Source organism: Chenopodium album, chromosome 24 (assembly GCF_948465745.1).
Source record: "Chenopodium album chromosome 24, dcCheAlbu1.1, whole genome shotgun sequence".
NCBI lineage: Eukaryota > Viridiplantae > Streptophyta > Magnoliopsida > Caryophyllales > Amaranthaceae > Chenopodium > Chenopodium album.
Window position 1 is genome coordinate 33,296,639 of NC_137857.1, and position 12,458 is coordinate 33,309,096.

Sequence of the window (12,458 nt, forward strand, 5' to 3'; positions counted from 1 at the left end):
TAAAATCGTTTTCACGTCCGACACGAGCCAAGTTGTAACGACGTTGAATCTTAACAAAGTTTGCTTCGCCCTAGTTACTAATCAACAACGACACCTTAGATTAAAAAAATCAACGCAATTCTATGAACGATAAGAGTCGCATTCATGGCATATAGTATTAGACTAGTAGCCTAGTGAATGTTGGATGTATGCAAATGATATGAAAAGGACATAAATGGCATATATAAGGTTGGTATAGGGTAAGCATCAAGCCACATCACACTACACCAATTTCCTAAATTACCATAAACAATGAATTAGTGAATGTTACATCTCAACAAAAACTTCAATAAAATCTACTTAAAATTGCATAAGCCCGTCTAGCTCAGTTGGTAGAGCGCAAGGCTCTTAACCTTGTGGTCGTGGGTTCGAGCCCCACGGTGGGCGTATTATTTTTCATTTTTGGTTGGTATTTCCCCTTACATAGTACTTCTTTCACTTAATTGCATTAAATACAATTAAATGATAATCTATTATGCTCTTTTGTTATATTTTCACTAGTTGAGCTTGAGTTGGCTAGCTGTGATAACATTACAGAGTAGTAACTAAATAAATACAAAGTATAAATTGTTTAGAATATGATTTGAAGATACATATGTACAACATTATTTTATACATATTTTCATTTCATCGACCATAATACTACAAATCGATTATATACCCTTATCAGTTATCAATAAGACGCTTATTTTCCCTTATATTCTCTCTGAATTTACAAATAATGGTTTTTACTTTTAGGCCAAAATAGGCTCCATTTTTTTTTTTTTTAATACAATTTCTCTTAATTCAAACCAGATTTTAATTTGTCGTGTACATTCACCAAATTATTTAAATAATTATCATTTTCACCAAATTACAAATCGTTTGACAACCCCTCTAGCTCTAGCTGGAAAGGTTGCATGCATGTTCCAATTTTATGTAGCACAAAGCCACAAACAATTTCTAAAATATTAAATCTTTATTATCTAATTCAATTTAATTCAAACTTCACATAGTGTTGAACTTATTTTACTTAATAATATAAAAAATTATTTAATCTCACAACTAAGGTCATACCTTTCCAACATAATTTGACAATTGAATTGATTGATATAGATCTTAACAAAATTTTATGTACCGAAAGTTGTTTTTATAAATCGTAAAAATACATAAACTAAGGCTTTATTAGTTTAGTTAGTACATTTTCACTTGGGATCCATCCTCCTAGAAAGAGACTATATGTATATGGGGAACAATTACATATTTTCTTACAATAAACTAGCTACTCCTTTGCGTGTTTAAGCAACTTTATGGGTTGTTGTTCATGGAGTTCAATAAGGACATACATTTCATCCCCCTTACAAATAAATATATACACAAATTTCAAATATGCATATTTTATTTCCTTCTTTTCACACATTTTTGTAGTATTTGACTAAACTCTATTCCATTGGACTGATCTTTACTGTTAGTTTTTGACTCTTTTGCGTTGACTTCTTGTAGTTCTTGATTAATTACATATAATATCACTTTTAAGAATTGTACCTTATTCATCTTTTCCATGAATTTGTTTATTCATTCATTCATGCCCTCTGTTGAAATACTGGTGCGATTTTCAATAATAAAGGAAATCCTTCTACTTCCAACTTGACAACTTATCAAACAAGTGTAGTTGGTGGGATTCAAACGTATGACCTCAAAAATTCAAAATCAAGGTGAGGTTTCCACACACCAACTTCATCAAACTAAATCGGTAATAAGCATATGATATATCACCTCTACGACCATCTAAAACTATCACTATAATCACGAGATATACATCTAATCAAAAAAATCACCACACACTTTATAATCTATCTATAAATAAACTAAAGGAACAACCGCTGACATCATATTGTCCACGTGGCAGCTTTATAAGAAAAATTTTCCCGCTATTATATTTTCTTTGGTTTCAAATTTCAAATTTAATATCTCCTCCTCTCAATTTATCTATACTCTTTAATTTATTTATTTATTTTTCTTCTATCACCAACTATTGGTATCTAATATATCTTTCCCTTATGCTTCATCGAACAAAATACTTTGATGTATACATTTTTTCTATTTTCCTGTATATATTACAAGTTTAAAATCATTTTTTATTTGTTTAATTAAATTCGTATATTAAATATCTTACTTTTATGTATATGCTTAAATTTTCATATTCGGTTTCTTCTTCTTCAAAATTAACTTTATAAAATTAGCATTTACAACTAATGATTATGTCTCAATAAGTTTCTGATACGTAATAATACATAAAATATATACTCTATATTCCGTGCATCGCACGGGACTAATCTAGTTATTTATTATTTCTACGTTCCGAAATTGGATTGTTTGACAAGTGCCAAAAATATGCCAAATATACTTTTTAGTTCTTTCCCCCAAAGTGATATACAATTGTGTGAATATGAATATAATAAACCAATGTCAACCTCTAAAAATCAAAGTAATATATTTAACGAAAGGGATAGTTAAGAGGAAGGGTCCCAATGCACTTAAAGCAAAAATGTTGGTTTTAGCCAACACATGGTTCATCATTTAGCCACCAAACAAATTCCTAATTGACAAAAATCACTCCTTTTATTATCAATTCTTCTTCATTACCTCCTATTTCCTAGTCCCCACGAGTACATACCAACCTTGTTTTCTCTTCTATTTTTTAATTCTTCAATCTTCTTCTAACCCATACTTAGATAATTTAGTTTATACAATTATTCAATTTGTCATTTTTGACATTTTTCATGTATCTATACCATAATTTTCACATTTGTTTATAGAGATGGTCATGTATTTTACAGTTTACCGCATAGTCATATATATACGGATAAAGTTTACCACGTATAAAGTACCTCTTTTGATATGTGTTCTCCACTTGATTTCTCTCCTTTACTCTTCTCATTCACACAATTTTGTTCAATATTAATTAAGTGTTGATTTGAATATAGGACCATTTACAAGAACAAAGGGAGTATCTTATAAATTATTTGATTTTGTTGAATCCAACCGTGCAAATTTTGCTTTTACACTATATAAACTATACTGATCATTTGAGACCAAACAGCTAAATTATTAGGATTCTTGCCAAAGATTAAAATATAATTTCCAAGGTTGGACCTTTAAATTAGCAATTTCTGTCAATAATAATAATAATAATAATAATAATAATAATAATAATAATAAAAGGGGATTTTGTGAGCATGCATGTGCAACAACGATAGTGATGACTTTGTATGGAATTGTTTGGTTTTTACTGATTTTCTTTATGGGAATTGGCTTCACATACTTTAATCTTTAGCTAAGCTCTTAAAAAGAAACTTCCTACATGTGATTGGTTGGTTATAATAATTTTGAGGTGAGCCATGATTTGCCATACATTCAATTTTTTGTCAAGGATAAGAATATATATTAATCTCCTTTTGTGATATTTTCCACTTTTATTGGACTTTATGATTATTGCATTGTCATTCAATTCTGGATATTTATTAGTAGTATAATATGGTGTGATTAGTAGATTAATATTTTACATATACAATATATATACCGATTATAAGCTTTATAGTATGTATGTATAAAAATTCATTTCACAACATTTGAATTTTGCTGATTGTAAATTTGTACTTCGTATAATATAATGTATAGGATTTATAAAAAAAAAAATAGTGATTTGTTGAAATTGATTGATTGTGCTATGCAATAATATAATATGTATGCAATTAATAATATTTTTCCCATCAATAATGAGCTTAATTTAATTAGATATAATGATCAGTAACTTCATGAAGTTTTGATAAATAAAGGCCAATGGAACAAGTAATTTAGGTTCTCAAATATGGTATTCTAGATAGTGTTGTTGCACATACATTTGTAATCTTGTACAGTTGTACAACACTTCTTCGTCCTTTCTTGTGATTGAATACGGTAGCTATTTAAGCTTAATAATTAATATGGTATCCTAACTAGATAGGGTCTTTTCCTTTTGGCAAACTTTATTGTTTTTGTTATTAGACGGGTGGTTGAATTGCTTCATGTTACATGAAATTAGGTTTGAGAATTTACTTTTTCATTCTTACTAATTTCCTCTATGGATAGTTTGAATTCTTTTTTTTTTTTGTTTTTTTTTTTATTTTTTATTCAAGTACGTATAGTATATATTTTTTAAATTGAACAAGTATACGAATTAAAAAAAAAAATATATGTTATTCACCTTTAATCAATTGAGAATATTTATTGCTTTAAAAAAAAATGAGAATATTTTACTTCTAACCGATTGTTGTTGTTGTTTTTCTACCAGTCCTTGAACCCTGGACCTATGGTTTCAAGAATCTTGAAAGCCACCACCAGAGCCAAAGAGGACTAGTAACCTCTAACAGATTGAGAAACAATACTCACAATATATTATCAATGGTTATCCTTTGATTTTACTGTGTTTGAGAGCTAGACTCACAATAATATGCAATTGAAGATTCTTTGATTTAGGACTTGTTCTCATTGACTGAATTCAACTGAAATGAAATGAACTGAACTGAATTGAACTGAATATTTTATAAGAGAAGGAAATTAGGAGCTGAACTGAATTGAACTGAACTGAACTAAACTAAAGTGAGCTGAGCTGAACTGAATTTCAATGTAAGAGAACAGACTCTTACTCCTAAGCTTTCTTTTTTTTTTCCCCAAAAAGCAAATTTTAATTTCTTGGCAAAATCTTAGAAAAAGAGATATATGGAGGAAGTCAACGCTTAGTTATTCCATAATAACCAAAAAAAAATTCAGAGAAGTCAGTTAATAAAAGTTTGATGATCTTGTGAGAATGTGATCAACCATGCATGAACCCTCACATGTTATGTTACGTACCCTTTTGATATGACATCACTGGAACCTTTAAACATAGTTGTAATACAGACTGATCACCTGATGAGTTTCATTATTGCTTTTTATTTATTTATTTTCAATATTTTTCTTGGTTTATTATGGTCATCGTTTTGAAAATTCAGCTTTTAATTGCATTATTGTTGATAGTCTAAACGGTCTAGTCACTTCTATGAATTCCAATAATGTCTACAACAATGTACTTACAAAAATTTGTGATCCTAGCATCCTACATTGTTTATTCACATTTGGTTGATACCTAACATTAGAGGTATACAATTATAAAGTAGGTCGTTGTACCATTAATTGATTGACTATACAAGTTATAAGTATGAAGATAAAACTACCGTAAGGATAAGAAGGTCGTGGAAAATTACGCTACTAGTGTACTTATACTTCGTAATTAATAGATCTAATTAGAACTTATTACACCTAATCAAACCTAATTAATGAATTTGATTATTAAGAGGGTAATCTCATTGAACCTATTATCAGAATTTATTGGACTCAAATCTTATTTATAAAAGGTGAAAAGCACGCACCCAAAGTGTCCATCCAAAATTAAGTTCGTTTATATGAATTAAATTTTATTTTTATTATATTTTCTCATCCACTAAAGTTTTTTATACATGAGCTAGTTATTACTCAAAACCCTTTAAATATTAATAATAAGTAGCCGATCCTTGGTATTGATATAGTTTTCATTCGTCATATATACGAAGTACTCCGTATGTTTGACTATTAAAATTGACATCATAACATTATCCAAATACACAATTCAAAGACGTTAATTTAAATTACTAATGTAATCACTTTTACTATCTCTTTAATTAAATTGTCTATAATTAGTTTCCCTAAAGTTAATTAGTGTGGTTGTTGGCATTTCCCTCCAATTTACCCTAAAAAAGGGGGGCAATTGAGTATGTGAATAAGATAAATCATCACCAACAATAACTAAAGTCAATATCTCAAGATTTGACATTCATATTATACAAATTTAATAACATTACTTACTACTCGTATAAGATCATTTCTTAAAGTATAAATCAAGTACATGCAGTTCTCCATTCAAAAGGAGATGCGCTGTTATCAAGCAACACTTATACCAAATCATTATACATACGATAATAATAAATAAGAAAATCAAAATATAAATATAATAAGTTTGTGTAGTAACTTAGGATCGTATAATTGGCTAATAATGATACCACTATTGGCAGTATATTATTCGTTTTGAACAAAGGCCATATATTATGGAAACTAAAAAAATACAGGTGTACCATGTTTGTTGCATTCTCAAAATGCAAGAAATACAAGGCTACAAAACTACAAAAGTAGTGGGAGACATCCTTAGACTTTGAGTTTCCAAAATCAATAAAGTTTCAAACTTACACACATACACATAGACATGGTATATGTTGAATTATTTATGATTTCTATTATATTTCACAAATCAATTAAGCAAGATTTGATCTAGTGTAATAGTTTGGACTCGTAAATTAAATGTCATGAGATCAAATTTTACTTAAACTTTTCGATTGTACATGTTCTCTCATCTTTTCTGATAAGATATACAAGTTAATCACGAGCTTTAACAATCAATTTAAGTTATTGATTACCTATTCTCTTCATATTATTTTCAGTTCAATTTAATTTTTAATTTCCTTCTCTCCTAAAATATTCAGTTCGGTTCAGCTCCAATAAGTTCAATTCAGTTCCACTCAGTTCAGTCAGGGCCTGTTCTGATTGACTGAAATCAACTGTACTGAACTGAACTGAGCTGAACTGAGCTAAACTGAACTTATTAATTAGTGATTTTTAACTACGGATTAGTGCTCTTTGATTATATATTACTATACCTATGTGTATATTATTATTATTATTATTATTATTATTATTAATATTAATTATTATTATTATTATTATAATTAATTATTGATTATTATTATTAGTATTATTGTTATTATTATTATTATTATTATTATTATTATTATTATTATTATTATTATTATTATTATTATTACAAAAGGTTTTGTGTGAGACCGGACTCACGTGAGACCGGGCTCAATAACAAAAGTCCAATAAAAAGGCGCGGGCTAACTAAACCCGATCGCGAGGCCCGCAACACGAAAAACATGATAGTGGACTCACGTGAGTCCGTCTCACCCAAAACTTTACCTTATTATTATTATTTATTCATGATTATTATTATTATTATTTGTTGTTGTTGTCGTCGTTGTAATAAGAGCTTAAAAGAATGAAATTTGGCTTTATATCATTAGCAATATCATTAGACATGAGAGCTGAACTGAACTGAACTGAACTGAATTTCAACGTAAGAGAACATGCCCTCAATTAGAATAGACCCTAAGTTAGTCATTTAACATAGAATCAAGAGCCAGTAAGGGTTTGCTCTCATACATTGAATAAGTTCAGTTCAGTTCAGCTCCTAATTTTCTTCTCTTATAAAATATTCATTTCAATTTAGTTCAATTCAGTTCAGTTCAGCTATGTTCAGTCAATGAGACACATGCCCTAAGCATGATAAGAAAATTATAGATTCAAATTGCATCTACCCCTCCATTAAAGTGAAATATTATTAGCACTAGGTTTGCAACTAATGTACGTCAAAGTGATATGTTACAAGTAAATAACAATAAAATAATGTTGAGGTATATGTGAAATATTTAGTAAAAATATAATTATTTTAAATAAATTTAATTTCAATATCATTGTAATTCAATGCTAATAATACAATCATAAAAGCTAATCTTATAATTCCTTCTTCCTTAAAACCATATTGACTTTCACACACTACTGTGTATATGTTAACATCATTTATTAATTTATACGTAAGGAAAAATATAATCATACGTGTACATAACATACTCCGTACACGGCTTATATATAAAGTAAGGTAGAGGATATGGAGTATGTGTTTGTTTATCGATGATCTTACACCCACCTCATTTACTCACTACCACCTTTCTCTCCATTCATTCTTCCCCTCATTTAACTCCCCTCTCTTCTCTTCTTTCCTCTCTTTTATTGCATTCCACCTTCCATCAATTCATCACATTCCAACCACCAAAAATCTCAACATTCTCATCACTTTCTCTCTCTAAAAACACACCCATTTTCTCTCTCTAAAATCAACACAAAATGGAGTCACCTTCAAGAACACTCACTCTTTCTCCACCCCATCATTCTCTCCGACGCCGCCGTAGCAGCAGCGACTCAGTAAACTCCCCCGAATTCGAGTTCTCCAACACGGGTTGCGACTCGCAAAACGCTACTCTTGTATCAGCTGATGAGCTTTTCTCCGATGGTTTCCTCCTCCCTCTTCACCGCCTTCATCCGAACCAATCAAAAACCCCCGAGCCGGATACCGGTCCAATCGAACCGGAACCGTCTCCTTCAGAACCGGACTCTGAGCACGAGCCAGAACCCGGACCCGAACCGTCTGCTATGATCACTTCGAATAACCCGATTTTAACCGCTTCGAAGCGGTGGAGGGAGATATTCAAGAGAACCGAGAAAAAACCGGGGAATGAATCGGAAATTAAGGTGGAGAAAACCGAGAAGAGCAGAGAGAAAGAGCGGAAAAATGCTCGTAGTAGGAGTAGTAGTAATAATAATAATAGTTCGGCCGAGTTAAATATTAACATTTGGCCGTTTTCGCGAAGCCGATCCGCGGGGAATAATTCGGGTCGGGCCAGACCGGCGGTTCCATCAAACCGGAAAGTGAGCAGTGCGCCTTGTTCGAGGAGCAATTCATCAGGCGAATCAAAAACATCAAGAAAGTCTTGGCCCAGTAGTCCGGGTCGGGCCGGGGTTCATTTGGGCCGGGCTAGCCCGGTTTGGCAAGTGAGGAAACCCGTTTCGATGAACCGAACACCTAACGGTGGTGGTTCGGGTAAAGGCCGGGTTTTGAAGTTAAATGTTCCGGTGTGTATCGGGTATCGACAAAGTTTGAGTTGTCGAAGCGAGGAAAGTGGTGGCGACAGTGGCGGAGGTGGGATGAGGAGTGGTGGCAATGGTGGTGGTAATGGTAATAATAATATGTTTAGTTTGCGTGGGTTGTTTAGTAAGAAAACTACTGTTTTAACGGTTTAACTTATGTTTTTAACTGTTTTTTACCTAGTAAATCGATAGGTTTTACTAGATTATTTACTAGGTGTAGTAAAGAGTGAAATTTATAACTGGGAAGTATAGTTTATTATGGATAAGAGTTTTATTCTTCATCCTATAATTTAAATTTTTTTTGTATATATTATTCCATTTTCAGGGAAGTATCAAGTATGTATTAGTTACACTATTATTGTTGTTGAATTCATTAGCAAAATTATACAAATTCTTTTTATTACTCTTTTCTTGATTTTTTATTTTTTAAGTGTTACACTTTGATCGGCATATAAGTTTAGACAATTTAATTAACCGGATATTTGTTATTCGTTATGACTTATGAAGTTACGAGTACTAGTGTACTGTGTACAAGATTACTACAAACGAAAATTGTAAGTAATAATCTTCTCACACTTCTCAGGGTTGAATTTTGAATTAGATCATATTCTTATTTGACAATCAATTGTTTATTATGTAGTATAATAATTTATTTAACATTTGACAAAGTAGTGAATATTAATTAGTGTTTTACTTAATTGATAGTGATAATTTTTTATGGACTAGTAGGCCTTAGGGATGTAGTTTATAGCAATAGTATTTCTCGATTATTGTTTCTAAGATTATTATACGGAGTGTTGTTGCTTAAGTATCCCTTAAGTTTTCCCTTGACTTTGTTCAAACAGAAGATTTTCCTTGACTTTGCTCAAATTGGAGATTTTGCTTGACTTGCTTGACTAAGTAAGAGTTCTAGTGTTTGACATAGGCTAGCTACAATGATAAGCAACTAATTAAGAGCACTTGTATAGTTATTTACGAGTAGTTTAAACTTCTAAAGTACTTGCTCCTTATATATACGGATATACTCTCTCTGTGTTTAAGTATATATGGCCGCTAAGGAACACGTACGTTTCATTTATTTAAACACGAAAAGAGTATACAATACCTTGGAATTTTTTGAAATATGTTTATTGGGAAGCCCTAACCTTTTGACGAGAGAAATTCTTTACATTTTAGGTGATACTATACAAAATATCGAGTATCGTTTTTACTAAACTAAGTTGTCTCTATATCCGGTACAAAATTTGAAGTTGAGGGGTCTATATTGAGCATTATTTTTCTGATGGATGATGAGAGTACAAGTATATATGGACCTCTTTTTGCCTCCTCTTCACTGATTAAAATAACGAGGGCCCAAGAAATTTGAGATTTAAAGCATAAGCATATGATAAGGAGAATGTAACAATATGCCCTTGGCCCTAGTGCTTTTTGGATGAAGCTTTTTGGCTTCAAGAGCGTTAATTATGAAGAACTTTTGCACAATGTTAAAAATATGTGTGCAGGAAATTTATATGTCTAAATCAATACTTCCTCCGTTTCTTTTTAGTTGACACGCTTTTTTAGCCATGTTTGCCAATGCACAAATTAAATCATTAATATATTTAATTATCGATAAGCAAAAATTTTGAAAAGTTGATATAAATAAAATATACATTGTGACGAATCTAACAAGATCCCACTTGACTATATTTTTCCTTGCATATAAATCACAAAACATAGTCAAAGGAAGGTGTGTGAATAGTGCTAAAGTCAAAACTTGTCAACTAATAAAAAACGGAGGTAATAATATTTTTTAAGGAGGTTAAGAGTTAAGATTAGGATAAGATCGTCTATGTTATTGTTATTTGTAGTTCTATATAGAATTACATATCACATAAAAAAAAAGTAGTTGTTTTGAGGAAAACTTATACGACTTCACTTTTTTTTTCTCTCTCTCTCTCTTTTTTTTTTCGTATGAAGATACAAAGTAATTCTTTTTTCCTTTATTTCAAAATGATCATAGTATCATACCTCTCTCTCTCCTATATAAAAGTCGATAAAACTGAGTAAAATTTTTTAGCTCATTATAAACATTTTTAGTGTATTAAGTGTCATAAAGTTTTTTTTTTTCTTTTTTTTGTTCAAAAGACATGTCTAGAATAATTGCTACAAATCGAATCTAATTCAAAAAATAGGAGTATCCTTCCTCTCAAACCCTCTTTCATCCATCTAAGACGATGTTTATATTCTAGTAAAATAGATTTTACTATCAATTAATCTCTTGAATTATTTTGTTTTCATAAAAATCTTCAATATTTACTTGAAGCTAGTATTTGGTTCACACATTGTTTTTTAAAAAAAATGGTTTGTCGCACTCTTTGTTTTAGTGAAAACACATATACGTAGTAGTATATGGAATCATTGTCAAATTTATTGCCGTTACACTTCCTATCAACATCTTCCATTATTATTTTTCACGTAGGGAACAAATTATGAAAAAAACTTATCTTCTTTAAAATCGTCACATCTTTCATAATCCTAAATAATAATCACAAACACAAGATGTTAAAAATCTTATACAACAACCTTGGTCCTACACCACTAAAATTGATGCTCCTTCCCATCAAAATTGCTAAAGTCAATAATCATTATTGGTAAATAGGAACTTTGTGATCTAATTATTGTTCTTATAGGGAGAATATTAAACTAATTGAACATAGTATATTTTATATCCAAAATTTAAAAACATACCAACACAATTTTTTGTACATAGATCGATGACTAGTTTATTATAACTAAGTCTGATTTTTTTTTTTTTTTTTTTGCTGACAAAAAGTATAAATTCTCAATAACATGTAATACTGATTTACTATATTTACTACTCCGTACTTTTAAATTACTGTTCATGTTGTGTTCTCGTCCAACAGTAATAATAAACTTCATAAATATATATAAATTTAATTAAAAGATTATAAAAAATGTTAGTGAGAACTACCCTTGAATGGAAGCTAAGGGAGCCTTCTTAAAAAAATAGTGCGACCAATAAACATCCAATGACACTATCTATGCCCTTAAATAATAGTTGTAAATCTTGTGATTATGCAACTAATATAACTTACTTACAATAATAATTTAATAATTAATCTTCCACAAACGAACCACATAAAAATTGATAATTAATCCGACTTGTCTCCAACATTGTTCATCAAAAGTACAAAAAATTAGATTAAGAAAATACAACTTTTTATTGGCAGTTAACCAGTTAGGATAAGTGGTGACAAACTCTCCATCCGTGGTAATTAAAAAATGACATAATATGCTTGGAATAAGAATTTTAAGATGTGCTTTAAATTAATTAATTAATTGAAAAGTAAAATTAATTAATTAATTATAGTGATAACTTTGTAATTGGGGAAGTTCTAGGATGAGACAAGGCACATGGGTTGAGGTTGTAAAAGTAAGTGGAGGGAACAAATCCTAAATTGACAGCTCAATTTAGGGTTTCAAGCATTAAGCTCCCTTGATCTGTATCTTATGACTTATATTGATGTCCTTTATTAATCTTTTTCTATATGTAGTTAATTTGCCTT

At 30.3% G+C, this 12,458-nt stretch overlaps 1 protein-coding gene and 1 non-coding gene across 2 annotated transcripts; both read left to right on the plus strand.

Moving 5' to 3' along the window:
• The first annotated feature begins 353 nt into the window (after positions 1–353).
• On the plus strand, positions 354–426 carry TRNAK-CUU (transfer RNA lysine (anticodon CUU)). The gene has a single exon. It is a non-coding gene; the product is annotated as a tRNA-Lys (tRNA).
• A 7,453-nt stretch (positions 427–7,879) lies between these two features.
• LOC145612034 (uncharacterized) lies at positions 7,880–9,244 on the plus strand. The gene has a single exon (XM_081667412.1). The coding sequence runs from the start codon at positions 8,089–8,091 to the stop codon at positions 9,040–9,042; it is 954 nt and encodes a 317-aa protein (XP_081523538.1). The 5' UTR covers positions 7,880–8,088; the 3' UTR covers positions 9,043–9,244.
• The last annotated feature ends 3,214 nt before the right edge of the window (positions 9,245–12,458 follow it).